The sequence below is a fragment of the Rana temporaria genome, chromosome 3 (genome assembly GCF_905171775.1).
Source record: "Rana temporaria chromosome 3, aRanTem1.1, whole genome shotgun sequence".
Lineage (NCBI taxonomy): Eukaryota > Metazoa > Chordata > Amphibia > Anura > Ranidae > Rana > Rana temporaria.
The window spans coordinates 376,386,338-376,413,184 of NC_053491.1; the positions used below are offsets into that span (position 1 = coordinate 376,386,338).

A 26,847-nucleotide genomic window follows, 5' to 3' on the forward strand; every position below is an offset into this window, starting at 1 on the left:
CACTGTAGAATTCTGGGCTTTATTGAAGAAGTTACATTTTAAATCAAGCTTTCAGTGTTGAATTTTAACAGCGTGCCCCCAATTTCTATGAATGTGGCAGGGTGATCACACTGCTTGTTATAAGCAATTATATATTTTACAGACTAAAAGATGGCAAATGAGAGAAAATCATTGTTGGGGTTTACATACTTCAGCTGTAACATACTATAAAAGGAAACCTATATCGAAAGACATATGTTGGATACCATAACTGGTCTCCTCCTGAAAATGCCAGCTGCCTGGCTACAGTTATTTCCGAGTTATTGTCCTAAAACAAGCATGCAGCAAGTGAACTTCTGAGCTGCATCTTTGTTAACGGTACACAACAAAAGATTTTAGATCAGTCAGCAACCTGCATTAAAGGGGAGTTCAGTAATAGCCTATGTATTTCTCATTACAAATGGGATGGTTGCTGACAAGCTGAATTTCCTGGCAACTTCTTCTGTCTCTGAGGCACCAGTGGTGACATTTCCCAACCAGAAGTCCCAGATCTACTTGGTTGCTGAGACAATAATAAGCCCAACATTTATGATTGACTCCAATAACTGGGAAGGTGCAGCTGCCAGAGAATGACAGCTTTGTCATGTCTGGGTAGGAGGGGGCAGAGATACCCTGAATTCCAATAAGGTATCCTGCCAATGAAGCATTATAAGGAAAACGGTGAGGGGGGTGGGGGACGCAGGAGCTTCAACCTTTCACTGCCAACCCAGAACCAAAATCTGGGTTAGGTAGATTTGACTTCTAAAGCAAATCTGTACTGATAACTAAAGTTTTAAAGCACCAGAGCTTGTACTGCCTGCTGATGCTCTGGCATCTGATGGTGAATGATGGGGGAGAGGGCTCGGCCTAAGATGCCAGGGGAAGCATTACTAACTAACTAACATAGGAACTTACAAGGTGCCACCATTTCAGTACTGTACAAGGTGCCACCATTTCAGTACTGTTATTTGTCAGGCTGGGAGTGTGTTATCCACCAAGAGGCCCTGGCAAAGGACTGGACAGTGCCAACCTCAAAAGGGGCAATCCCCCACCAAGGGAGCCAAAGGACTTCTTACTCGCCAACTGAAGGGTTAGAGTCTCTCCTCAATTTTTAACAATGACTGTGCTCCAACTACACTTCCTGCCCTTGGGACAGCTGTCACCCGATTATGAATGCGAGAAAAAAAAAATCAAACATTTTATAACTATAACTTTAACCAGAACAGAAATATGGGCAAACCTGGCCAGCAACACGATCTAAAAGAGGATTCCATTCACTTTGGAGAGTTTTCCCAAGAGGTGATGGTAAATTGTTTAATAGGGACACAACTTTTGGGGACAGCTGTCAAAAGGTGGGACACCCCCTCACTTTTAGTTGCCCTTCAGGACAGGAAGTGAGAATAAATGAAGAAATCTCTCCAAAGGTCACACAAACAGAAAAAAAAAAAAAAGGATTTTCGAAAACTTTCATTCACGACTGCAAAATAAAAAAAAGTATAATTCCACTTTGTCAGAATTAGAGCAATTTTGATTTATAGGCTCATTAATCCCCCTATAACATACAGAACTGACAGCATATTTGAAGGAATGTAATGACCATCTTGCACTCATAACATTTCCGTACCCATGATATAAAAATACTTCATAATTTATCTACACGATTCTTTAAAAAATAGCGCTTCAGAATTAACGTTTCCCCCCCCAAAGCTAAAATATCAGTGAACTCTACAATGCCCTATAAATAACTTATGCCAACTCTGGCTAGCAGTAAAATAATCTTGCAGGCTGCCGGTTCTGTGTGAAACATACAGGGATTCCTGCGGGTCCAGGCCCCCGGTGAATCGTCAGTTTTCCAGTGTACCAGTAGAGGACAGCAGTAACTTTAAAAATCAGATTTCACAGAATTTGGCTTGTTGTTCCTTTAATAGGCTCTATTCCATCCAGACGGAAGTAGGCGGGGCCTCAGCTTTTCCGTAAATTATGGTCCGTGCTGTTGACTAGGGTAGAAAGGGAGGAGCTGTCTAGAGATTCATCTTTTCTGAGATTCAGGAAGGATTCCCGGGTGATCTGGAGAATCTCTCGCAAGCCTCTGTTCTCTTTCTGTTGGGGAACAATATAAAGAATTAAGGTTCGATGACAAAAGTGGAACAGCAAGCCTTACTCATGAATGTTGTTCAAATACAGTTAAAGTATATTTCGAAATCACATTTGAAAAAACCTCACAATGTTTGATTTGTGTTCCCATTCACACAGAAAAAAAAAATGCACTCCGTTTGTACTGGTGACCATTAGTACACACTGTCAATTTTTTTCCATTAAAAGTAAAAACTGCCAGCTCAGGTTAGAGCCGCTGTACTAACGATCTAATTGTAGTACAGCAATCTTCCCCCCACTGAGCTATTGTGTTCTGACAATGGGACTAGTGCTAGTTCCACCATTCGTTTTTTATTTTAATATTTTTTACACACACACACACACACACACATATATATTTTTTTTAGGACCCCCGTTGGGGGGCTTTGGTGAAATATCAGGGGTCTAAACAGACCCCTGATGTCTCACTTTTAAGACCGAGAAAGAGACTGATTCATTCGTCCCTTTCTCTGTAGCCTCAGCTGCAGAGAATGAATGAACAAGAATAGCTCTGTACGAAGCTTCACGTTCATTCATGAACTGAGGCACAGCAAACACAGCTATGAATGAAAAGAAGAAAACCAATCACTGACTATTCATTAAGACAAGGAAGGGGGCGCCAGACAATCGGCCCGTGTGTACTAGGCTTTACATGTAACATTGTTAAAAAAAAAAGTTCAGTAAACACCCCGACACCTTCTCCTTTTTTTCCCAATGGGGACACTAACATAACAATCTGGCTAAGTTTCTAGCCCATAACCACTCTCAAAAACTAAAAAAATAAACAATTTTGGCTTTAAATACATTTTTTAAGGGGGGGGGGAATGAAATAAAAAAAAAAATACAAAAAAAAAAAAAAACCTAACACAACGCCCCCCCCTACATGTTTCCACAATTTTACTAATTTTACCACAGACACTCACTCCTGTTAGTTTTCTGGCTAATAAAGCAGTATTAAACCTAAAGCATACATTTAATATATTGTAGCTTACCAATTCTTATATATGATGGCTGCATTAGCTTCCTTTTTTTAGGCTTTCTTTCTTCTGATTTTAATCTGGTGAGCCAGCCAGCAAGTTTGTTGCAGTTACAAGGATGAGACAGGCCATTTACCACTGGCAGGGGTGCTTGAAATGATCAGCTTTTATTCATTTATGGAAAACATTTATTTAAAAAAGGAGAAAACTGTTTGCTGCAACAGATTATAAACTATTAGCTGGACTTCAGCTTCACATTTTTTTAAATGTATTTAAATTTGCTAGTACTTCTGACACTCTTCTCCCACAGACTGACAATGCTGCTGTCCAAATCTGTCCCCTGTGCTCCTTCGTCCAGAGTGGTGTCTGTGTAACACAGGTGGTGTGTCGCTTGCCAGGTCACCAGGAAAATTAGGATTCTGGAACATCTTCATTACAAGTCATTTACCAATTTGCAGCCATCAGTATCAATTACATCAGTGGTTCTCAACCTTCTAGTGCCGTGACCCATTGATAAAATTTGCCAATTTGTGGGGACCCCTAACAGTAAAATTATTTTTGTAGTGTGGGTTGTCAGCACCCAAGACAAGACACGGACATTTAGCGCTCCCTGAGTCTTTTTAATGGCAACTATAATCACAGGTAGTGTCACTCAGTGTCTCCGGCTTCACTGTGTTTCAGACTTCGTGGCGTCTCGTAGCAGTGACACCGATGCCAAAATCAGGAGACAGGGTCTCCTCCAGCCCCTCCCACTTCACATTCCTCACCAGTCAGCTGACTTCTAGTCTTTGCCCCCCAGCCATGCCGTGAACTGAATGGGTGACTGCGAAGAGGCTGAGTGGGCAGTGACTGCGAAGAGGCTGAGTGGGCAGTGACTGTGAAGAGGCTGAGTAGGCGGCTGCGGGTTCCTGGAACAACCCATCTGTGTGGCCACAGGCTCCAGGGATAGCAAAAAGGCTGGGAGAGCGATGCAGGCTTCAGGAACAGACCAGGATTTGGTGACCCCTGGCAAATCCTCATTCGACCCCCAGGTTGAGAACCACTGAATTACATGGAAGGACACACACACGCACCTCGAGTTTGAGGATCCTGTCGTATTCCTGGTCACCACATTGTTCATCAATTTCAATTGCATGTTTCATCACTGCCGTCATCTCCGTAATTTTGTCTACATGAGTCTGCAAGTCCTAGTGAAAAGAAAATATATTTTTTAGTTTCATGGTGATTAAAGAGTCTGCTGCTGGAACAAAAAACACAAAAAAAACACACCATGTACCCCCCCCTCTCCAACTTTAACCTCTCCTGCCACCCACACCACTGATGTCCTTATCACTGCTGTACTGAAAAAATGTCGCTGATAGAAGGGATGCAGAGCCACCGAAAAACCAGTGATCTGTATTGCTCCTACCAAAGTTATTTCACGGCCTCATTATTAGTGTAAAGAAACCAGATGGTTACAATAGCTCTTTTTTTTAAATGCTTTAAAATAGTAAAAGCCTTAAAATAAGGTAGTACTTCAATCAGACACCTTCTTAACCACTTAAGCCCCGGACCTTTAGGTAGCTAAATGCCCAGGCCAGGTTTTGCGATTCGGCACTGCGTCGCTTTAACAGACAATTGCGCGGTCGTGCGACGTGGCTCCCAAACAAAATTGGCGTCCTTTTTTTCCCCACAAATAGAGCTTTCTTTTGGTGGTATTTGATCACCTCTGCGGTTTTTATTTTTTGCGCTATAAACAAAACTAGAGCGACAATTTTGAAAAAAATTCAATATTTTTTACTTTTTGCTATAATAAATATCCCCCAAAAACATATATAAATGTTTTTTCCCCTCAGTTTAGGCCGATACGTATTCTTCTACCTATTTTTGGTAAACAAAAAAAATCGCAATAGGCGTTTATCGATTGGTTTGCGCAAAATTTATAGCGTTTACAAAATAGGGGATAGTTTTATTGCATTTTTATTAATTTTTTTTTTTTTTTACAACTAATGGCGGCGATCAGTGATTTTTTTCGTGACTGCGACATTATGGCGGACACTTCGGACAATTTTGACACATTTTTGGGACCATTGTCATTTTCACAGCAAAAAATGCATTTAAATTGCATTGTTTATTGTGAAAATGACCGTTGCAGTTTAGGAGTTAACCACAGGGGGCGCTGTAGGAGTTAGTGTTCACTTAGTGTGTGTTTACAACTGTAGGGGGGTGTGGCTGTAGGACTGACGTCATCGATTGAGTCTTCCTATATAAGGGATCACTCGATCGATGCAGCGCCATAGTGAAGCACGGGGAAGCCGTGTTTACATACGGCTCTCCTCGTTCTTCAGCTCCGGGGAATAGCTGCGCCGTCGTCCCGGATCGCTCCCCGCGGGAATCCGACCGCCACCGCCGATCGGACCCCCCACCCGCTAGAAGGCAAGGACGTACATGTACGGCCATTTGCCTGTACGTGCCATTCTGTGGAAGTACATATACATGCGGCGGTCGGGAAGTGGTTAATAAAACCTACGTTTAGTCAAAAAAGGTGCTGTTGGCTCCATGTAAATCCTCCTTCTTCCGATAAAGCCCCCACACCCCTGCCGCCTTATTCTTCCAGTGCGGAGGTGGTTAATAGAGCCGACAGAAACTGACATTTGCATTCATCAAGAGTAACAACTATGCCCACCTCCTCCATTCATAGAAGTTGCTTCCATAAAAGAAAATCAATCTCTGAAAGGAGGAGGTGGTCATTTAATTCTTCAACTTGTCATCCATTCAGAGATCGTTTTTCATTCATTTCATCATGGAGGAGAATTTCAAATAAACAAGAAGCCAGCAGTACAAGGGGCACCTCAGATTGATAGGAATTATTTTCCCTTGTGCTGATTTTTTTTTTTCTTTCTTTTTGCCTAAACGTAGGCTTTAATAGGTCCCCGAGATGGTAAATGGGAATATTTCCTAGCATGGTATTTTGAGTGAGTATGCAAAAAACGGATATGTGGCGCATGATCCAGCAGAGCAACCAATGAATAAAATGAGGTATATGCAATTCTAATACTAGAGTCCAATAATAAAAGTGTCCATGAAAGTCCTGGATCAATGAAATGTAGTACAAGTGGCTGTGGGGAACACTTAGCGGCAGCACCTTAAAGCAGAAGCATTGCTCTGAAACGATCAAAAGAAAAAACAGAGTGCGCCAATCTGAGTGCAGTAAGCCCAAATTTAATAGCTGGAGTAAAATAAAATAAATATACATATACAAAATGCCTACTCACAAACATGAAGTAGATGGTAGGCAAAGAGACCAAAATGGGGAGATGTGGGCGATCAGCAAATGAATATGTGCCTGGAGTCCTGCAGTAGTCTTGGCTGGCGGGCATCCAGAATGTAAGCTGTAGCAGATGGATTGATTGAGATCGGTGTCAGGGGACAGGAACACCGGAAAGCCACAGAGGATGCGGCGTGCCCTTCACCGTGGAGCGCAGCGTGCCGTCGTCGCGCCGGAAGTGACGTGCAGGTCCGTGCCGGCCAATAGGATTACGCGTTTCACAGCGTCAGCTGTTTCATCAGATCCATGCTGTCCATAGGGGACAGACGTATTAAAAAGGAAAAGAAGTGCTGTGATAGGCTGGCGGCAAACATCAATTTAACAACATTGACTAGAATGACAGAGATGGCAAGCGTATAAGCACTGCACCAGCGCAATATACAATGCAACTGAAATGTATTATTAATATGTAAAACAAACATTATGGGGTATTATACAGCTCACATAGAAACGAAATGTTAAAAACCAGGTAATGAAAGCGGGGAATTATAAATAAATAAATAAACATGATAACATAAATATATAATATATATATCTAGGAAATCATCATTACCAGTATGTTAAATGTTTTAAAATCCCTCACATTGCGAAACATAATAATAAAATATTCCAGAAAATTATTAATTATATTAAAAATTATTACTAATATATAAAAAATATATAAAATATATATATATATATATATATATATATATATATATGTATATTACATATATAATATGCACACATATACATCACTATATTAGGACCTATCAAAGGGATAGCAAATGTATATATATATATATATATATATATATATATATATATATATATATATATATATATATATATATATATATATATACACATATATATATACATTTGCTATCCCTTTGATAGGTCCTAATATAGTGATGTATATGTGTGCATATTATATATGTAATATATATATATATATATATATATATATATATATATATATATATATATATATATATATATATATATTTTTATATATTTTTTATATATTAGTAATAATTTTTAATATAATTAATAATTTTCTGGAATATTTTATTATTATGTTTCGCAATGTGAGGGATTTTAAAACATTTAACATACTGGTAATGATGATTTCCTAGATATATATATTATATATTTATGTTATCATGTTTATTTATTTATTTATAATTCCCCTCTTTCATTACCTGGTTTTTAACATTTCGTTTCTATGTGAGCTGTATAATACCCCATAATGTTTGTTTTACATATTAATAATACATTTCAGTTGCATTGTATATTGCGCTGGTGCAGTGCTTATACGCTTGCCATCTCTGTCATTCTAGTCAATGTTGTTAAATTGATGTTTGCCGCCAGCCTATCACAGCACTTCTTTTCCTTTTTAATACGTCTGTCCCCTATGGACAGCATGGATCTGATGAAACAGCTGACGCTGTGAAACGCGTAATCCTATTGGCCGGCACGGACCTGCACGTCACTTCCGGCGCGACGACGGCACGCTGCGCTCCACGGTGAAGGGCACGCCGCATCCTCTGTGGCTTTCCGGTGTTCCTGTCCCCTGACACCGATCTCAATCAATCCATCTGCTACAGCTTACATTCTGGATGCCCGCCAGCCAAGACTACTGCAGGACTCCAGGCACATATTCATTTGCTGATCGCCCACATCTCCCCATTTTGGTCTCTTTGCCTACCATCTACTTCATGTTTGTGAGTAGGCATTTTGTATATGTATATTTATTTTATTTTACTCCAGCTATTAAATTTGGGCTTACTGCACTCAGATTGGCGCACTCTGTTTTTTCTTTTTTTTTCTTTTGGTATTTTGAGTGAACATACTGTATTGTACATTCCATCAGCAAGTGTCTATTAAAATTGTAAATACTTTACAAGCCCAACTGAAAACCACTGACTATGCAAACCTAGAAAATGCCATAAAAAAGGCAATTAAAGGGATAAAACAAGCTCACGGCAATGCTTTTAAAATCTAACAGCAGGCTCTCCTACTTTGTATAGAAGTGATTCATCATGTAAAGCCACACAGTCACTTATTCAGCTTGCCCAGTGTGCAAATTATATTGTGATGGAATGCATTCAAATTAATTTTATTGCATTTTTTTACCGAAGACATAGGTTTTATTAACAGCTGTGCAATTACAGTGCGTCATAAATTTTTTTAACTGACATTATTTTGTTCTACAAGTCCTCTGCTTTCAGAAAAAAAACATGTTTTTTGGGGGGAAAATGCACATTTTAGACTCCTTTCACACTGAAGGTGCTTTTCAGGCGTTTTAGCGCTAAAAAATAGCACCTGTAAAGCGCCTAAAAACTGCCTCCCCAGTGTGAAAGCCAGAGTGTTTTTACACTGGGGCAGAATGTTTGCGGCGGTGCGGGAGTGATGGCCATTGAAATCGATTTTCGTCGCTTTTAAACACGTTAGCCCCTTTTTTTAGGTTAAAAGTGCCCCGCTCGCACAGCGCCGGTTAAAATGGTACGGCCCTTTACCGCTAATGCTCGGGCGGTCTGAGTGTGAAAGAAGCTTTAACTTACATATTGGCTAAGTATTCCAAAGGGACAACTTACAGGAAGCACATAAAATACTGGTTCTTACAAAACATTAAAGCTGAACTCTGGGCTGGTTACTAATTTTTACCCATATTTACCATCCCTATACACATAGCAAACGTGTGTATATTTTTTTTTATATATTATATTTATTACACACACCATATCTCACATGAGTACACCCAACATTTTTGTAAATATTTTATATTATATATTTTTTTATGCGACAACACTGGAGAAACTGCTACAATATAGTGAGTGTACAGCTTGTATAACAGTGTAAATTTGCTGTCCGCTCAAAATAACTCAACACACAGCCATTAATGTCTAAACCGCTGGCAACAAAAGTGAGTACACCCCTAAGTGAAAATGTCCAGATTGGGGCCAGTGTCAATATTTTGTGTGGCCAACATTTTTTTCCAGCACTGCCTTAACCCTCTTGAGCATGGAGTTCACCAGAGCTTCACAGGTTGCCACTGGAGTCCTCTTCCACTCCTCCATGATGACATCACAGAGCTGGTGGATGTTAGAGACCTTGCGCTCTCCTCTACCTTCAATTTGAGAATGCCCCACTGATGATCAATAGGGTTTAGGTCTGGAGACATGCTTGGCCAGTCCATCACCTTTACCCTCAGCTTCTTTAGCGAGGCAGTGGTCGTCTTGGAGGTGTCTTTGGGGTCATTATGTTGGAATACTGCCCTGTGGCCCAGTCCCTGAAGAGAGGGGATCATGCTCTTCTTCAGTATGTCACAGTACACGTTGACATTTATGGTCCCCTTAATGAACTGTAGCTCCCCAGTGCCGGTAGCAGCACTCATGCAGCCCCAGACCATGACACTCCCACCACCATGCTTTACTGTAGGCAAGACACACTTGTCTTTGTACTCCTCACCTGGTTGCCGCCACACACGCTTGACATCTGAACCAAATAAGTTTATCTTGGTCTCCTCAGACCACAGGACATGGTTCCAGTAATCCGTCCTTAGTCTGCTTGTCTTCAGCAAACTGTTTGCTGTCTTTCTTGTGCATCATCTTTAGAAGAGGCTTCCTTCTGGGACGACAGCCATGCACACTCAACTTCATCGGTCGACCATGGCAAGGCCTGTTCTGAGTGGAACCTGTCCTGTTAAACCGTTGTATGGTCTTGGCCATCGTGCTGCACCTCAGTTTCAGGATCTTGGCAATCTTCCTATAGCCTAGCCCATCTTTATGTAGAGCAACCATTCTTTTTTTCAGATCCTCAGAGAGTTCTTTGCCATGAGGTGCCGTGTTGAATTTCCAGTGACCAGTATGAGAGAGCGAGAGCGATAACACCAAATTGAACACACATGTTCCCCATTCACACCTGAGACCTTGTAACACTAACGAGACACATGACACTGGGAGGGAAAATGGCTAATTGGGCTCAATTTGGACATTTTTACTTAGGGGTGTACTCACTTTTGTTGCCAGCGGTTTAGACATTATTGACTGCGTGGGGAGTTATTTTGAGGGGACAGCAAATTTACACTTTTATACAAGCTGTACACTCACTACTTTATATTGTAGCAAAGTTTCATTTCTTCAGTAAAGAAAAGTTGGGATGATGGCGCTGCTTGACCTGTAAGGTCTTAAAATCCAGAGGTATCCTGAAGGATTTCAGGATACCTCTGGATTTCAAGACCTTACAGGTCAAGCAGCGCCATCATCCCAACTTTTCTTTACTATCCCTTGGTCTCTTTGAGACCCTGTAGGGAGGCAGCAGCTAATTTTATATATCCTAAGTGCGGATTCTTTCTTTCTTTTCATTTCTTCAGTGTTGTCACATGAAGAGATATAATAAAATATTCACAAAAATGTGAGGGGTGTACTCACTTTTGTGAGATAGTGTGTTTGTGCATTATATATACATACATATATACACACACACAAAACTTAATGAAAGATGGAGTTCCTGTCTCAAACTGTGCTTTCGTTACTTGTATATGCAAGAAGATTGAAGTAAAAAGTTTTTGAGACCAAGATAGCATCTCCAATTTTTTGGTATATTTTTTTAGTGACCTATGTAAGTTTACCTTGATAAAATCTGTGATGTCATCATTGAATTGGAAATTGCAGCTATGCCTGGAATCTGGAGGCTGCATCAGCGTAGAAATTACATCACTTCCTGTCTGTAAAGAAAAACTACAATTCTCATCAACCAGAATTGTAGTCAACAATGGGCAAGAACGAAGGTAGGATTGTGGGGGGTTTCTGGCTAATCCCTAGTAATAGTGGAAGGAGAGAGCAGAGGTCTCCTGGCCTGTCAAACAACGTTATGATAGTGGGGGGTCAGACCGGGAATCTGAGCTGCCTAGGTCCTCCCACTACATTGCAGCTTGCTGTACAAGGAACTACACAGGGGATGTTACAGGACAGGTGGCCAGGGGAAGAGCGGACATAACCGCCACCAGGCATACAAATAAAAATAAAAGGAAATGGGGTCCTTATTCTGCAAGAGTCAAATTGTTTTTTAATCAGAGGGTGATGATTGCATTGAAAAAACATATTGCTTAGAGTGGAACTAAAAGGCAAAACTTTTTTTTCATTCTGGATAGAGTAATGGAGGGTTATAACCCCTGTCGTGTTTTTTATTTTTTATTTATCATTAGACCCCTTTCACACTGAGGAGTTTTTTTTTTTGCATGAAAAACTCCTTCACACTGAGGCGATGCGCTGGCGGGAGAGAAAAAAAATCTCCTGTCAGCAGCATCTTTGGAGTGGTATGTATACCGCTCCTTCCCATTTAAAACAATGGGTAAACTGCGGCAATACCGCCCGATAGCGAGGGTTAATACCGCACCGCTAGTGGCCGATTCCAGCGGCAATCCCGGCGGTATAGCGCCGCTATACCGCCACCGCTGCTCTCGCTCTAATGTGAAAGGGGCATAACGTTTTTTGTTTTTTTTGGCCATCTGTGTCCCATTGGGAAGATTTCATTTCACTTCCTGTCCTAAAGCCAAAACAAGGAGAGAGAAAATCCCTTCAAAACGAGGGAATCCCGGGGTGTCGCCAGAACTTGTGTCCCTATTGGAAGATTCCACCTCTATTACTGTTCTGGTGTCAACCCAAAATTTGGGATTTTCATTTACCTTCACTGTCCATGATAACGGTAAACAGGACAAATAAAGAGGATGAATCTCCTTAAACGGGGACACAGATAGCAATAAAAACGGACAGGTGTTCTAATCCATCTCTAGCCAAAAAATAAATAAAAATTTGCTTTTAGTTGCACTTTAAAAAAAGGTGAGAAATGTCCTTTTCAAATAAATATGAGATAAAAGTTTTGCCCGGAGATCAGCTTTAGTCACTGCCACACAAAACTAAATTTGTATTGGAAGTGGTTTTGTAATATTCATCCCTTGTGCTTTATAACAACACTGGGTGCCGGCTTACCTTGGCGTGCTGCTCTTTCAGTTTGACAATAACACTGGGGTCGTCCTTCTTGCTTGCCATCAATAATCTGAACATTTGCTCTCTGTATTTACTCATAATCAGCTCCAGTGCTGACTGGTGTTCTTCCAAGGAAGTTCGAAGCTCTGGATGAAGAAAAAAAACACCAATTTGAGAAGGGCTTGGAGTGAAGAATGAAAACCAAGGACTAGAATTCCCATGGGGTTGTCCAACAAAGACGGTGGGGGGCGGGGGGCTAAGGGTTAAAGTAGAATTTTAGGTTTTAATTGACTTTAAACCCTTTGTTTGAGCCAAGCTGTCTCAAGCAAATATATTTCCACTTAGGCCCCTTTCACATGGGGCGGATCAGTAATGATCCGCCCCGTGAACCTCCGCTTGCTCAGCGGGGATCGCTCCATTGATCCCCGCTGAGCCGCCCTGTCTTTTCTCCGCTCTCCCCTATGGGGAGGATCGGATGAACACAGGCCGTCTGTCCGCGTTCACCCGATCCGATCGACGGATGGAAAAGTAGGTTTTTCCTCCATCACACTTTGGCGGGGTCGGATGTCAGCGGGCATGTCCGCTGACATCCGCGGCTCCATAGAGGAGCACGGAGCGCCCGTTCAGGTCCGCCAAAAAAACTGGCAGGCGGACCTGAACGGGCCGCCCGTGTGAAAGAGCCCTTAGTTACATAGTTAGTCAGGTTGAAAAGACACAAATCCATCTAAATCAACCATAAATAAAATACAAAATATGAATAAAATAAAAAACAATGCTGCTGCCATGTGTCCTGTAATTAACTACATACAGTAAGCAGTACTGTGCTTCGGCAGCAGTTTGGGTGACATCCAGTCTGCTGTCAAAATTTAAAAAAAGTCAGAATGTTTCTTCACAATTCAGAAATCTTGTATTTTTATCTGTGGATAAATGACTTCCCACGACTGGCTGAGGTGAAGAGAAGGGCATATGACGATGCAATTTCCACCTTGGCCACTCAAAGGAAAGCTTGTATTTGCATTACCGTATTTATCGGCGTATACCGCGCACTATTTTGCCCTGAAAATCAGTGCAAAATCGTGGGTGCGCGACATAAGCCGATACCCGCTTTCCCGCGCCGAGTTTGAATACTGCGCCGGCATATACCGAGCGCAGTACACTTGTGTATCTTCGGGCAGTCTCGGCGCCTCTCGCACTGACGTCCTGGACGTACAGGACGTCAGTGCGAGAGTAGCCGAGCCTGCCCAACGATACACGAGTGTACTGCGCTCGGTATATGTCGGCGCAGTAATCAAACTCGGCACGGGAAACGAGCGGGGAGGACGCCGGACCCGACGAAGAGGACACCCAAAGCCGCAGACGGACGCGGGACCCGACGAGGCCGCCGCGCAAGACACCAAAACTAAGTACAAAAAAACTTTTTTCCACAGGAATTCGGGGCAACTTTAGCGGTGCGCGCTATACGCGGGAGCGCGCTATACCACGATAAATACGGTATTTAGTAATGTAAATGTTTTGTTTGAGCCAGCTTGGCCCAATTGTACTAAAGTAAATTGAAACCTGAATGGATATTTTCTACATACATTGGGTCCAGCTTGGACTAATGTAACTATGAAGATACCATACCTGATCTCCACTTGATTTGGGGGCCGTGCCAAGTAGCTTCCCTGCTACATTCTTAACAATTCTGAACATTGGAGGTCAGCCGCTTGGCACAGATGCCATTCAGAGAATGCTTTTTAGTCTCTAACTTAATGCAAAGCATTTGCTGACTGGAAGAGGAGGACAGCGTGATGTCCCCACCCCACTTCTCTAGCTCCTCCAATCAGAGAACGCTTTGCATTTATCAGAACAAAATACAAACCAAATTGGATCATTTGCTCAAAGTAAATATCATATATGAAAATCATTAACCAAGGAATACATGAACCTGTTATAGCTGAATAACCATTATTTTCCCACAATGAACTTCAGCCTCCCCTTCAGTCTTACAAAGTTGTACAGGCCTCTCCTCGCATGGAATTGCTTACTCTGAAGCTGCAGAAAGTCACATAGAACATGCCTAATTTCCTGGCTGGAGGGCATCCATCCAGAATCCTCTAGTGCTTTCTTCCTTAGTCTGACTGTCCCTGGCCCATCCCTTACATTTATTGGAATTCAGTTCTATTAATCACGGAGGCTCAGCCTCACATGTGGGCATCACCTAGGATGCTTTGCATACCAATGTAACCACCTAGGAGTGCCCACACCTCCAGACTCCCGACATCCATCCATCAAGTACAGAGGAAGAGCCTGTACAATTGTGCATGACAGGGCTCGACAAAATCCGGGCGCCAGGTCGCAATTGCGACAAGAAATTGTGACCTGGTGCCCGCCGGTAATTGGGCCGCAAAGCCGCGGCCTCAATTACCGCCCATCGCGGGACTGCCGCAATCGTGCGGCGGGGGAGGTGGGGGCGCACGGAGGCACAGGATCCTGTGTCTCCGTGCCCGCGACGGCCGGTAATTGAGGCCGCGGCTTTGCGGCCCTGTGAAGTCCTAAGCTTCCTCCTGTGACCTGGCGCCATCTGGTGGTGGCCATCGGCATTACAAGTAAAACCAGTTCTAATGTGTAATTTTTCATTATTTTCACTGCCATCTCCTTCCCTCTAATTAGAACCCCCAAACATTATATATTTTTTACTCTAACACCCTAAAGAATAAAATGGCGATCATTGCAATACTTTCTGTCTTGCCGTATTTGCGCAGCGGTCTTACAAGTGCACTTTTTTGGGGAAAAAATACACTTTTTTTAATAAAAAAAATAAGACAACAGTAAAGTTATCCCAATTTTTTTTTAAATTGTGAAAGATAATGTTACGCCGAGTAAACGCTTCAAAATTGCGTCTGCTCGTGGAATGCCGACAAACTTTTACCCTTAAAAATCTCCATAGGCGACGTTTAAAAAATTCTACAGGTTGCATGTTTTGAGTTACAGAGGAGGTCAGGAGGTAGAATTATTGCTCTCGCTCTAACGATCGCGACGATACCTCACATGTGTGGTTTGAATACAGTTTACATATGCAGGCGCTACTCACATATATGTGTTCGCTTCTGCGTGCGAGCTCGTCGGGGCGGGGCGCGTTTTCTGGCTCCTAACTTTTTTAGATGGCTCCTAGATTCCAAGCAAATTTGTCAAACCCTGGTGCATGAGATAGCTGAAATTCAGCTTCATACAGAGCTGAAACTCCAGGTCAGTAAATGGTGCAGATGTAGTTTTATAAAGGGAGGATCAGGACACTTGGAATTAACACATTAGGTAGGACTCAGTAACCTTTGTTTTCTTGCTGAAGTTCCCTGATCTGACGATTCTCCTGCTGGATTCCTAGCACCAGCGTAGATCGCGGTCGGTGTCTCGCAACCTCATTCAGTTCCTGAATTTCCTCTTGGTACTATCAGAAGAGAAATCAATCAGTGCTTACAACCACAAAACACACAGCACAATACACAGAACACGTGGAGTACAGGACAAGATGGAGGAACTCTAATTGCCAATAGCCATTGTAACTTCAAATTATAAATTCAGTGGCTTTAAAGGATTTGCAATATTTACCATGTTATTGCTGTATATTTAAAGAGGACCTGTCACTTAAAGCAGAACTAAATCCTCCTATTTATGCATAGCAAACTAGCTCATTATGCAATACTCACCTCAGATCGAAGCCCTTGCAGCTGTCCTCATTCACCACTCGGGCAGCCGACATCTCTCCTAGCTGTTACTTCCGGGTATCGTGGCTCCGGTGCTGTGATTGGCCGGAGCCGCGCGGGAGCCTGCAGTGACGGCACCGCCTACATTAGGAAAGGCACGATCGCGCCGTAATTTTTGTTAATATCTCCTAAACTGTGTAGGTTTAGGAGATATTTCAAGCACCTACAGGTAAGCCTTAATCTAGGCTTACCTGTAGATTAAAGTGGTTGTAAAGGGTTTACAACCACTTTAATGTAATCATTTTGGCAAACTGTTAAATCGATGGGTTTAGTTCAGCATTAAAATAGCTTCTTTATATATCTGTTTTGGGTTACTTCTTTTATTTTTGGCTAAATTCAGTATATTATTGGGCTACCATCCACTACCTGGACTGAGGTGCCAGCTCAGAGATGTCAAAATCATAGTACTTAGTGCAGTTCTTGACTGCGTTTACAAAATATCTCACACAGATCCATTACTGCGACTTGTTACAAATTTACAATATTGTAGCTTGACCATTGGGGGAGGGCCCTGCTCATGATAGTTTACAATCTAAGGCCGGGTTCACACTGCTCCAACACAGTCCAAAAATCCATACCAGACCCTTATCTGAGCATACAACCCGGCAGGTCGGGGGGGGGGTTGGGGGTTGGGGGTTGGAGCGAGCGTCCCGCGTCATCCCCCACCTCCTGGACCATACTGGGACGCATGCCCTAAACATGGGTCAGGGACATCAAAAGTGACGTGGTCTCCAGGTGACTTCACCAGATGGCCACACCCCATAGCTATATAACCATTATCAGACAACAGAGCCGACACAATGGTGGGAGGCAGCAACGGAGGACCAGTTTTATTATTTGTCGGCGGTGGCAACAGACATCGCTGGAGGGTGAAATCATCAGTGGGAGAAGACACCGGCGGAGGGAGAAGACATCTGTGGCAGAACCAGAGAAAGAGGACACATTGGAGCCACGACGGGGGACAGTCTTAATTTTAATTTAAAGGACTTGTCAAAAACCATCTCTTTTTTGGTGAATGGGTAGGGGTGTACCCCATACTCATTCACATGGGGAGGGGATTCTGGGGACCCCCTTGTTAAAAGGGAGCTTCCAGATTCAGATAAGCCCCTTGCCCACAGACCCTCTCAACCACCGCACAGGGTTGTTGGGAAGAGGCCCTTGTCCCCATCTAGAGCCCCCCCTCTGCCCCAAAACACCCACCCCTCCATATTGAGGGCATGTGGCCAGGTATGGTCCAGGAAAGGAGGGGGGCACTCAATTTTGACATGTCATGTGACCTGTGCTCTCGAAGTCGGAGCGTATGTCTGACCAGTGTGAACCGGCCATTAAGGGAAAAGAAAGGGATACAAAAGCAAGTAACTGTGAGGATGAGTTTTTTGAGAAAGTAAACTTCAGTTGTTAGCTAGAGGTGGAGTAGGCTTCCCTGAAGGGATATGTTTTTAGGGACCGCCTAAGGTGAGGTATAACCTTAAGCTGGGTACAAATCACTTGCAGAATGCAGGAATCTGACTTTTTTTCATTGGTTAAAAAAAAAAAAAAACTCATAGTCTGTACCTAGCTTAACATGTTAGGGTAGGAGATTTCAGACAATGACAGTCTCTGGGGAAGTTCTGGAGGCGAGCATGGGAGGAGGTGACAAGGGAGCTAGAGAGCAGAAGGTCTTGGGAAGAAAAAAAAAATAAATAAATAAAAAGGACGGTTTAGGTGATATTTTAGGATGTAATTAATGATGCAGCTGGGGGGAAAATTGTGGATTGTTTCAGCTGGATATAGATGGATCAAGTTTTTCTTTTCATTCACACAAACTATGTTGGATAGAGGGATCATCCCTGTCGAGTCATTTTATTCTGACAGCAGGGACTCTCCACGGATTAGCAACTGCAGTCCATTGGCAGCAGTCGCTGAATTGGGAAAAAAAATCCAACAAGCCCAATGAATCAAAACTCGGCCCGTTCAGCGGGGAATGTCTGAATTTCAATCAATGGGTGACCTCTCCTACTAGACAGAAGTAGGTTTAACGATCGACTTCTGTGGAGCAGGACAGGTCACACATGGATTGAAATTCAGAAATTTTGATCCATCTATGGCCCGCTTTTCTATGTTAGTATTTTGAAATTTGTTAGGCAAATGGAAGCCAGTGGAGGGAATGACTGGTAAGGTGGAGGAGTCTGGTAGCAGCATTCATGTTAAAGGGAGATAGTCTGTGAAGAGTTGGGACAATGAAGATGGAGTTGCAGTAGTCGAGACAAGAGATATGTGACACACTAATGAAAAGACAGAACAGGAACGAGCAATAGTGTGAAAGTCCCATCAAAAATGACTTTCTAGTAAATTGCTGCAGTAAGTCCTCAGTATGAACGGAGTATACAATGAAGTTTCAGCACAAATACTCTCCTGTGCCATCACCAATATTCATATTACAGCACTCCACTGACCTGTTTCATTGCCTCCACCCGTTTGTTGAGAACGGTTGTCTGTTCGATAAGAGACTCTGCGGCACTGTCATGTTCGCGTAACCTTTCCACCAGGGATCTTGCATCTGACAGAACCTTCTCGATTGTACAACTCATATTGCTGGCTGTTAAGAAAAAAAAAGTTACAGTCATATGAAGCACTCCACTGTGCACAGTGTAAGAGTCACACTACACATTATAATCTGCCCTACAATCATTTAACATTCAACTTTAGATTTACCAAAACAATGTAACATGAAGACCTACCTAAACAATTTCAATCCAATCAATTTCTATATAGTCAGGCAGGACCTTGTGCAACATAGTGGCCGGTATATCTAAAGGAAATTGTACAACCAGATTGAAACATGTGTGGTGAGCATTAGCGCTGCCTTGCTCAAACTTTAACTTGGAAAATCCCTTTAAATAATTTTCAGGTCTCAGGGTCCCCCTATTAATAATTACTATATCTACAGCTAACAGCGCATTAGAGTGAATGGTAAGTTGCACACACAAAAAAAAAATTGGAGAAAACAGAGTTAGGTACCTGGTAACACTTTTTCTAAGAAGTCTTCCAGGGCAGCATACGAGAGATAGGCAACAGGAAGCACAATCGTCCACTATTATAAATTTGTTAGTCTTACCTGTGTGCCCCAGTATTATTAAAGCACTGAAGGAACTCTCAATAAGCCAATGTGTCCCCACAATACCTGGAATTATCGCTTAGGGTGGGAACTAGTGCTGCCCTGGAAGACCTCTTAGCAAAAGAGTTACCAGGTACCCAACTCTGTTTTCTCCAATTGTCTTCCAGGGCAGCATCCGAGAGGAAGTATCAAGCAATACCTACTATGGCAGGGATAAGGCCTGGAGAACCTTGCGACCAAATGTGTGGTCTTGACTGGACAGCTGGTCAATATGGTAGTGCCTTGCGAAGGTACTGAAGCTCGACCATGTTGCTGCCCTGCTCCGTTGTTGCCCCTGCTTTTTCTGTGACTGAGGTTACCCAGGCTCTGGTCGATCGGGGTTTGAACCAGCTTGGGTGGGCAAGGTTTTTGCGCCTCATAGGCCATCTCTGAGGCAAGATTTATCCATCTGCTTATCATGTTTTTTGATGCCTGCTTTCCCGTATTGACTCCTACATAGAGAAAAAATAATGAGGTGGTTTTTCGCCAGTCCTTTGTTCTCGAGGTAAGCTATGAGTATTTTTCTTACATCTAGCTTGTTGGAAGTGTCTTTTTTTTCTTGCTATCCATTGATTATAGAAGGGATGAGATAACCACATTCTTCGCCCTGTGGAAGAGACTTTTGGTAGAAAAGCTGGGTCTGGCGAGAGGACCATTTTGTCTGTCTGGATCGGGCAGTTTGGTTCCATCATCGAAAAAGCTTTCATTTCGCTCACTCTTCCGGGCCGATACTAGGGCCACTAAGAGCGTGTTTTTTTTTAAGAGTAAGGCCCCGTACACACGACCAAACATGTATGCTGAAACTGGTCCGCGGACCAGTTTCAGCATACATGTTCGGTCGTGTGTAGGCGCGAGCGGGCCGAATTCCAGCAAACATTTGCCCGCCGGGCCTTTTCCCAGCGGGCAAATATTCCTGGACGTGTTTTAAAACCGTCCGCTGGAATCCTGCCCGCTCGGACATGTACGGTCGTCAGTACAGACCTACCGTACATGTCCAAGCGCCCGCCGTCCCTCGCATGCGTCGAATGACTTCGACGCATGCGTGGAAGCCTTTAAATGGCAGGCCCGCCCACGTCGCCGCGGCGACGATGCGGACACGCCCCGCGTAGTGTTTACGCGCGGACTTCTGTACGATGTTAGTACAACCATCGTACAGAAGCCCTCTGGCAGGCATGTACGGTGAAAACGGTCTGACGGACCGGTTTCACCGTACATGTTTGCTCGTGAGTACCCGGCCTAAGATTCTTATCTAAAGCTCTCCTCCGGTGGTTCGAATGGGTGAAAAGGAGTATCTCCGGCACTACTCAGCTGAGGCAAAGTGGAAAATCTTGGCTAATACGGCCAGGGTATAGTAGCTCCTCTGTAAAAAATGTAATTGAATCAACCTTTCTAGCCGATACTAGGTGTTGAAAGGGTCATGTCCACAAATCATCCCAGTCCTCCCCCTGTATGTCAGGCACTTCAGCTTCCCATTTTCCCCTACATCTGACTAGGGCCTAAAGTGTATTTTTAAAGAACTCTTTATAGGTCCCTGAAAGGGGCCTTATATGCTCCTCTCGAGTCAGTAAGCGTTCGAGATCTGAGGGCAAGGATTCCACCCCCACAGCCTAAAGTGCACTTGAAAGGGTTTAAAAAATCGAAAAGAAAAAAAGGTAAGAGTTGGGAAGATCATGCCATGCTTTCATTTGTAAAAAAGTGAACAACTCCCCGTAACAGATTATATCCTTCAATGTTTTCATTCCCTTAATCGCACACACCATGGGATCTGGTATGTTATAAAAATGGGATAGTGCAGGGTTCATCTACAGAGGGGTAGATGGGGTAATGCCCTTATAACTTGGACATGCCAGCTTCACTGCAGCTTCCAAAGGTCTTATAGTGACTGCCTTTGCATCAGCTCCGGCCCCCGCTGACATTATGCAGGTTGGTGGACAAACCTGCACATGCCGCATCCTCCTTCCTGGCATTCCATTAGGGAGGGAGGCCTTTGAGCATTTTTTTGTTATTTTCTTATTTTTCTTCTTCTTTTTTTTTTTTATTTCGCCACTGCCCGGAAGTGAACCACGCCAGCGTTTGCCCAGAAAGCTTCCAGCCTTTACCAAGATGGCCGCCGACTGAAATTGTTTGCGGCGTCTCGGAACCATCTTAGTACACCTCCCAGGGCCGGCCACATACAAATGCAGCCAGGGGGGATGCAGAATGCAGCCGGCCCTCCACTGGTGTAGCAGTGGCATTTGGGGGAAGTGCCAGCGGCATTTGTGATGCAGCTTGGGGGGAGGATAGTTGCATACCCCTCTGTAGGGGTGAAACTTCAAGCAGAGCCCTAGTCTCAGGCTGCCCCTGCTCACCCTCCCAATGCCCGCTGAGCTGAATAGGATTATGGTCAGGGAGTCCCCTGCAGAAAGCACAGAGACTGGGAAAAATAAAAAACTGAGGCACGCAGGTAAGACTAACAAATTTATAATGGTGGACTATTGTGTTTCCTGTTGCAGCGAGGAGTCCATCTCCCCTGGAAGACGATTGGAGAATAAAAGAATAAGGAATGTTTTGGAACATCAGCATTCCTGGATCAATAGTTTGAATAAGCAACACAAACAACTTGAAGAGTGTGCATAGGTATTAGGCCCCTTTCACACTGCCTGACCGTTCAAGTCCGCCTGTCAGTTTATTCGGCGGACCTGAACGGGCACTCCATGCTTGTCTATGGAGCATCGAATGTCAGCGGTGACCGCTGACATCCGATTCGCTAAAATCAGACAGATGGCGATACGTTGCCATTCGTCCTGACAGGTTGGATCGGGTGAGCTCTGATGAAAACGGACATGCTGTCCGTTTTCGTCCGATCTCTCCATAGACAAGTAGCGGCGCTCGACAAGCCCCTCCCCGCTCAGTGAGCGGAGAGGGACCGTCATCCGCCGGCTCAGCGGAGAGATCTACCGCTGAGCTGGCGGGCACCGCTGACGGATCCGTCCCCGTGTGGAAGGGGCCTAACAGCATGCAATAGTCGAAAGATGTACAACATACTCAGACAACATATGCAATAAACTGAAATAAGTCTGTGTAACCCTCTGGATGGATAGAGCATGAGCAACATAATCACAATTATCCAGTGAATATAGGATAAGCGGTTAAAGGCAATTAACAGGTTCATTCAAAAACACACCAGAATCAATTGTATGAGACTGAATCATACTGGGAATGGTCAAAGCAGTCATATGGGTAGTGGCTTAGCGACGGAGACCCATATTATGAATGGCCCCAGGCATCCCATATTTTATGGAATAGATCCAACTTGTCTGTTAAGGTTGCGGTAAGGTTGTCCATGTCTCAAACCATAGTTATAGTATCTATGAGTTGGCTATGAGATTGGGAGAAGTGGAAAGCCAACACCTAGAGATGACCCTTCTAGCTAGTGCTAAGATATGATTGGCCAACGTCTTTGATTGTTTAGAAATGCCTAAAAAAAGGGAACCCCAGAAGGTAGTGGATGGGGTTGTCATTAAAATAGGCATCAAGGATCTTTTTGTTTCCAATGTTTTTACTCAGAATTTCAAAGAATGAATGTACAGTAAACTATCATGGTTACAAAGCCACAAGGGTTTGACAAATATAATGTATCAGGGATCTTTTCAAGCATGAACTTAACATAAAGCCTGGGGGATGTCCCGATACTGATACTAGTACCGATACCAAGCATTTCCCCCGAGTACTTGTACTCGGGGGAAATGCTCCGATGCCTCAGCCGATACCTGGGCAGGCAGGGGAGTTGCAAGTCTTCTACCCCCGTGCTGTCTTTCCCCTGTGTTCCGTGCTGTGCTCTCTTTCCCCCCCATGTTCTGTGCTGTGCTCTCCCCCCCCCCCCGTGTTCTGTGTTTTGCTCTCTTTCCCCCGTGTTCCATGCTGTGCTCTTCCCCCCCCCCCCCCCCCCATTGAGGAAGTTTCAGGGAAAAAAAAACGTTTCACAGCCCCCTGCGTATAACACGCAGGCAAGTTTACCCTCTATTTTCAGGGTAAAAAAGTGAGTGTTAGGCCTCGTACACATGGACGGACTGTCCGCTAAAATCGGTCCGCTGGACCGTTTTCAGCGGACATGTCCGCCCGGAGATTTCTGTCTGATGGTTGTATACACCATCAGACAGAAATCCGCGCGTACACGATCCGCGGTGACGTGGCTGCGCCGTCGCCGTGACGTGCGCGGCCCTGGAAGGTAAATACTTCCACGCATGCGTCGAATCACTTCGACGCATGCGAGGGATGGCGGCCGATCGGACATGTCCGGTGAGTCTGTACAGACGACCGAACATGTCCGACGGACAGGCTTCCAGCGGACATGTTTCTTAGCATGCTAAGAAATTTTTGTCCGCTGGAAAACGGTCGGCTGGACAAATGTCAGCTGGAAACCTGTCCGGTCTTACACACGACCGAACTTGTCTGCTGAAACTGGTCCGCGGACAAGTATCAGCGGACAGATCCGGTCGTGGGTACGGGGCCTTATACGGCAATAAATACAGTATTTTTTTTTTTAATAAAGGCCGACAGACTTGCTTTAAAGAACTTACTAAGTTCTGAAAACTGTATAGCCACAAGTGTACAAACTGCTGAGTCAGCGAGCTGTCACGGCTTCCCTATGATAACGAACACATGGACGCCTATGTTTAGGTAGGGGGGAGATGTGACCTCTGACCTCAACATGTCAGCACGGAAAAGCAGAGATGACTAAAATGTTGCTCACACTTGTGTTGGTCAGACAGCATCCCTGAAACATACAAGAAATGTCATCTAAGGTTCTATCTGAAGTATGGATGTGAATATATCACATCCCTTATATAAAAACAGCCAAGAGTGGTATTTGTAGAATTATAGACTTACTCTCTTGAAGAAGTGAACTCGTGTTCATAAAATGTGTCAGGATTTTTCAACACCTCCCTATTACCGTCCGATATATAGATGTTGCTGAGACTTTATAATTACATTATATAATGGTCTAATAGTAGAATGCAGTGGATGGTTGTGGATTGTCACTTGGGGGGGGGATTTACTAAAACTGGAGAGTGCAAAATCTGGTGCAGCTCTGTGCAGAAACCGATCAGCTTCCAGGTTTTATTTTGTCAAAGCTTAAAGTGATTGTAAAGGCTTGTTTTTTTTCCCCTATAAAACTAACAAACATGTTATACTTACCTGCTCTGTTGCAGTGGATTTGCACAGAGCAGCCCAGATCCTACTCTTCTCAGGTCCCTCTTCTGTGATCCTGGCCCCTCCCACCCGTTCAGTGCCCCCACAGCAAGCAGCTTGCTATGGGGGCACCCAAGCCGAGTCACAGCTTTCTGTGTCCATTTAGACACGGAGCCCCAAACCGGCCCTGACCCCTCCCTTCCCCCAATTGGCTAGCCGATTTTGATTGACAGCAGCGGGACCCAATTGCGCCGGTGCTGTGTCTCAGCCAATCAGGAAGGAGAATCTGGATGGCCGAGACACTTGTGGACATCGCTGGACAGAGAAGGGCCTTGGGTAAGTGTTAGGCGGGGCTGCTGCACACAGAAGGCTTTTTATCTAAATGCATTAAGTTAAAAAAAACTTCTGCATTTACAACTCCTTTAAAGTGTCCTCCACATATACATCGGCAGAATGGCACGGCTGCGTACAGGTACGTCCTGTACTAGTACCCAGCCGTGGATCCCGGGCGCGCTCCCGCGACCCGGTCTGAAGCTCCGGGACCGCGGGACTCGCGGACCCGATCGCCGCTGGAGTCCTGCGATCGGTCTCCGGAGCTGAAGAACGGGGAGAGCCGCGTGTAAACACGGCTTCCCCGTTCTTCACTGTGGCGGCAGCATAGATCGTGTCATCCCTTTTATAGGGGGACACAATCGACGTCACACCTACAGCCACACCCCCCTACAGTTGTAAACACACTTCAGGTCACACACAACCCCATCAGCGCCCCTGCAAACTGCAACTGCATTTTCACAATAAACAATGCATTTTAAAAGCATTTTTTGTGGTGAAAATGACAATGGTCCCAAAAATGTGTCAAAATTGTCCGAAGTGTCCGCCACAATGTCGCAGTCACGAAAAAAAAAACGCTGATCGCCGCCATTAGTAGTAAAACAAAATTTTTTTATAAAAATGCAATAAAACTATCCCCTATTTTGTAAACGCTATAAATTTTGCGCAAACCAACCGATAAACGCTTATTGAGATTTTTTTTTTTACCAAAAATAGGTAGAAGAATACGTATCGGCCTAAACTGAGGGAAAAATATTTTTTTATATATTTTTGGGGGGATATTTATTATAGCAAAAAGTTAAAAATATTGCATTTTTTTCAAAATTGTCGCTCTTTTTTTTTTTGTAGCGCAAAAAAAAAAAACCGCAGAGGTGATCAAATACAACCAAAAGAAAGCTCTATTTGTGGGAAAAAAAAGGACATAAATTTTGTTTGTGAGCCACGTCGCACGACCGCGCAATTGTCAGTTAAAGCGACGCAGTGCCGAATCGCAAAAAGGGGCAAGGTCCTTTAGCTGCATTTTGGTCCGGGTCTTAAGTGGTTAAAGGTTCAAATTGTTTTATTTTAAATAGCAACATACTTACCTGCTCTGTGCAGTTGGTTTTACACAGTGCAGACCCGATCCTTCTCTTCTAGATTGTAAGCTCTAACAAGCAAGGCCCCATGATTCCTCCTGTATTGAATTGTATTGTCACTGCCTCACATTGTAAAGCACTGCGCAAACTGTTGGCGCTTTGAAAAATCCTGTATAATAATCATAACACGTTTTTATTTACAAGCTTTGGATGGAGTGTGGAAGCGTTTAAAAACCCACCCCATCATGATTTTATTGCTTTCTCTGTCTCCATTGGTGAGAATCGCCCTCTCTATTTTTCCTGGTGGCCATTGAGATAGAAAGGGAGGCAAAAATATACAGTTGTCGCCACAACAGGAAGTGAGGGAAAAAAAACTTCCTCTCACTTTATAGAGACTTCCTGTTGCATCCCTGTAACAGGAAGTCAGGAGAAATTTCCCTACAGAGCGCAACAAAGAATCTGACTAACGCACTCCGTCCAAAACAAACAATTTGGTCTTTCGGTATACTTTGTCTGTACAAAAACAACATAAAAACATTTTTTTTCCTGAGTGGCTCGGAGCGATCACGTGGTCAGATCGCAGCGCAGGGGTTGGTCAGCCCAATCCTAATCTGGCTGTGTGACCATCTATTGCTATTGCCCACTGTGCCCCACCACATCCAATCACCGTCTGTGGTCCTGTCTTGGCACACTTAGACCTTCCACAGGGCAAACAAGGCTGGAACTGTAAATGAAGTGGGGGGGGGGGATTGGGGTTGTTACTGACTGGAAATAAAAAGCTGTCAGAGCTGATCATAGCCCCCTGCCCCACCTCATTACCGATTTCCGATGATCTCCAGTCACATTCGGCGCCTCAGCAGCTCTGTCACCTCTCTTTACTTCCCAACACCAAACAGTACTGTCACCGGTCAGCGCCGAATTCCATGACGTACACTCAAAGCGACCAATCTCTGCGCATGCGCGCTGAAAAAAAAAATAATTGT

The 26,847-nt window shown here is 43.9% G+C and overlaps 1 protein-coding gene across 3 annotated transcripts; it reads right to left on the reverse strand.

Annotated features, from left to right (window-relative positions):
- FGFR1OP2 (FGFR1 oncogene partner 2) lies at window positions 1–26,824 on the reverse strand. 3 transcript variants are annotated; one of them, XM_040345600.1, is made up of 7 exons: window positions 26,676–26,824; window positions 18,586–18,728; window positions 15,717–15,834; window positions 12,411–12,553; window positions 11,051–11,146; window positions 4,202–4,315; window positions 1–2,118 (listed from the first exon to the last, which is right to left on the reverse strand). In XM_040345600.1, the coding sequence occupies exons 2-7, from the start codon at window positions 18,718–18,720 to the stop codon at window positions 1,981–1,983; spliced, it is 744 nt and encodes a 247-aa protein (XP_040201534.1). In that variant the 5' UTR covers window positions 18,721–18,728; window positions 26,676–26,824; the 3' UTR covers window positions 1–1,980. The 3 variants fall into 3 exon arrangements, with proteins under 3 accessions (XP_040201534.1, XP_040201533.1, XP_040201535.1); XM_040345599.1 differs by having other exon boundaries at window positions 26,684–26,823; XM_040345601.1 differs by lacking the exon at window positions 11,051–11,146 and having other exon boundaries at window positions 26,684–26,823.
- Window positions 26,825–26,847: the final 23 nt, after the last annotated feature.

Excerpts from the sequence above, each read along its gene's own strand:
- FGFR1OP2 (XM_040345600.1), bottom strand. The coding sequence starts at position 18,720 with ATGAGTTGTACAATCGAGAAGGTTCTGTCAGATGCAAGATCCCTGGTG. Across the intron at positions 15,835-18,585 it reads GGGTGGAGGCAATGAAACAG|TACCAAGAGGAAATTCAGGA; the intron begins GTCAGTGGAGTG and ends CTCTTCTGATAG. Across the intron at positions 2,119-4,201 it reads ACAGGATCCTCAAACTCGAG|AAAGAGAACAGAGGCTTGCG; the intron begins GTGCGTGTGTGT and ends GTTCCCCAACAG.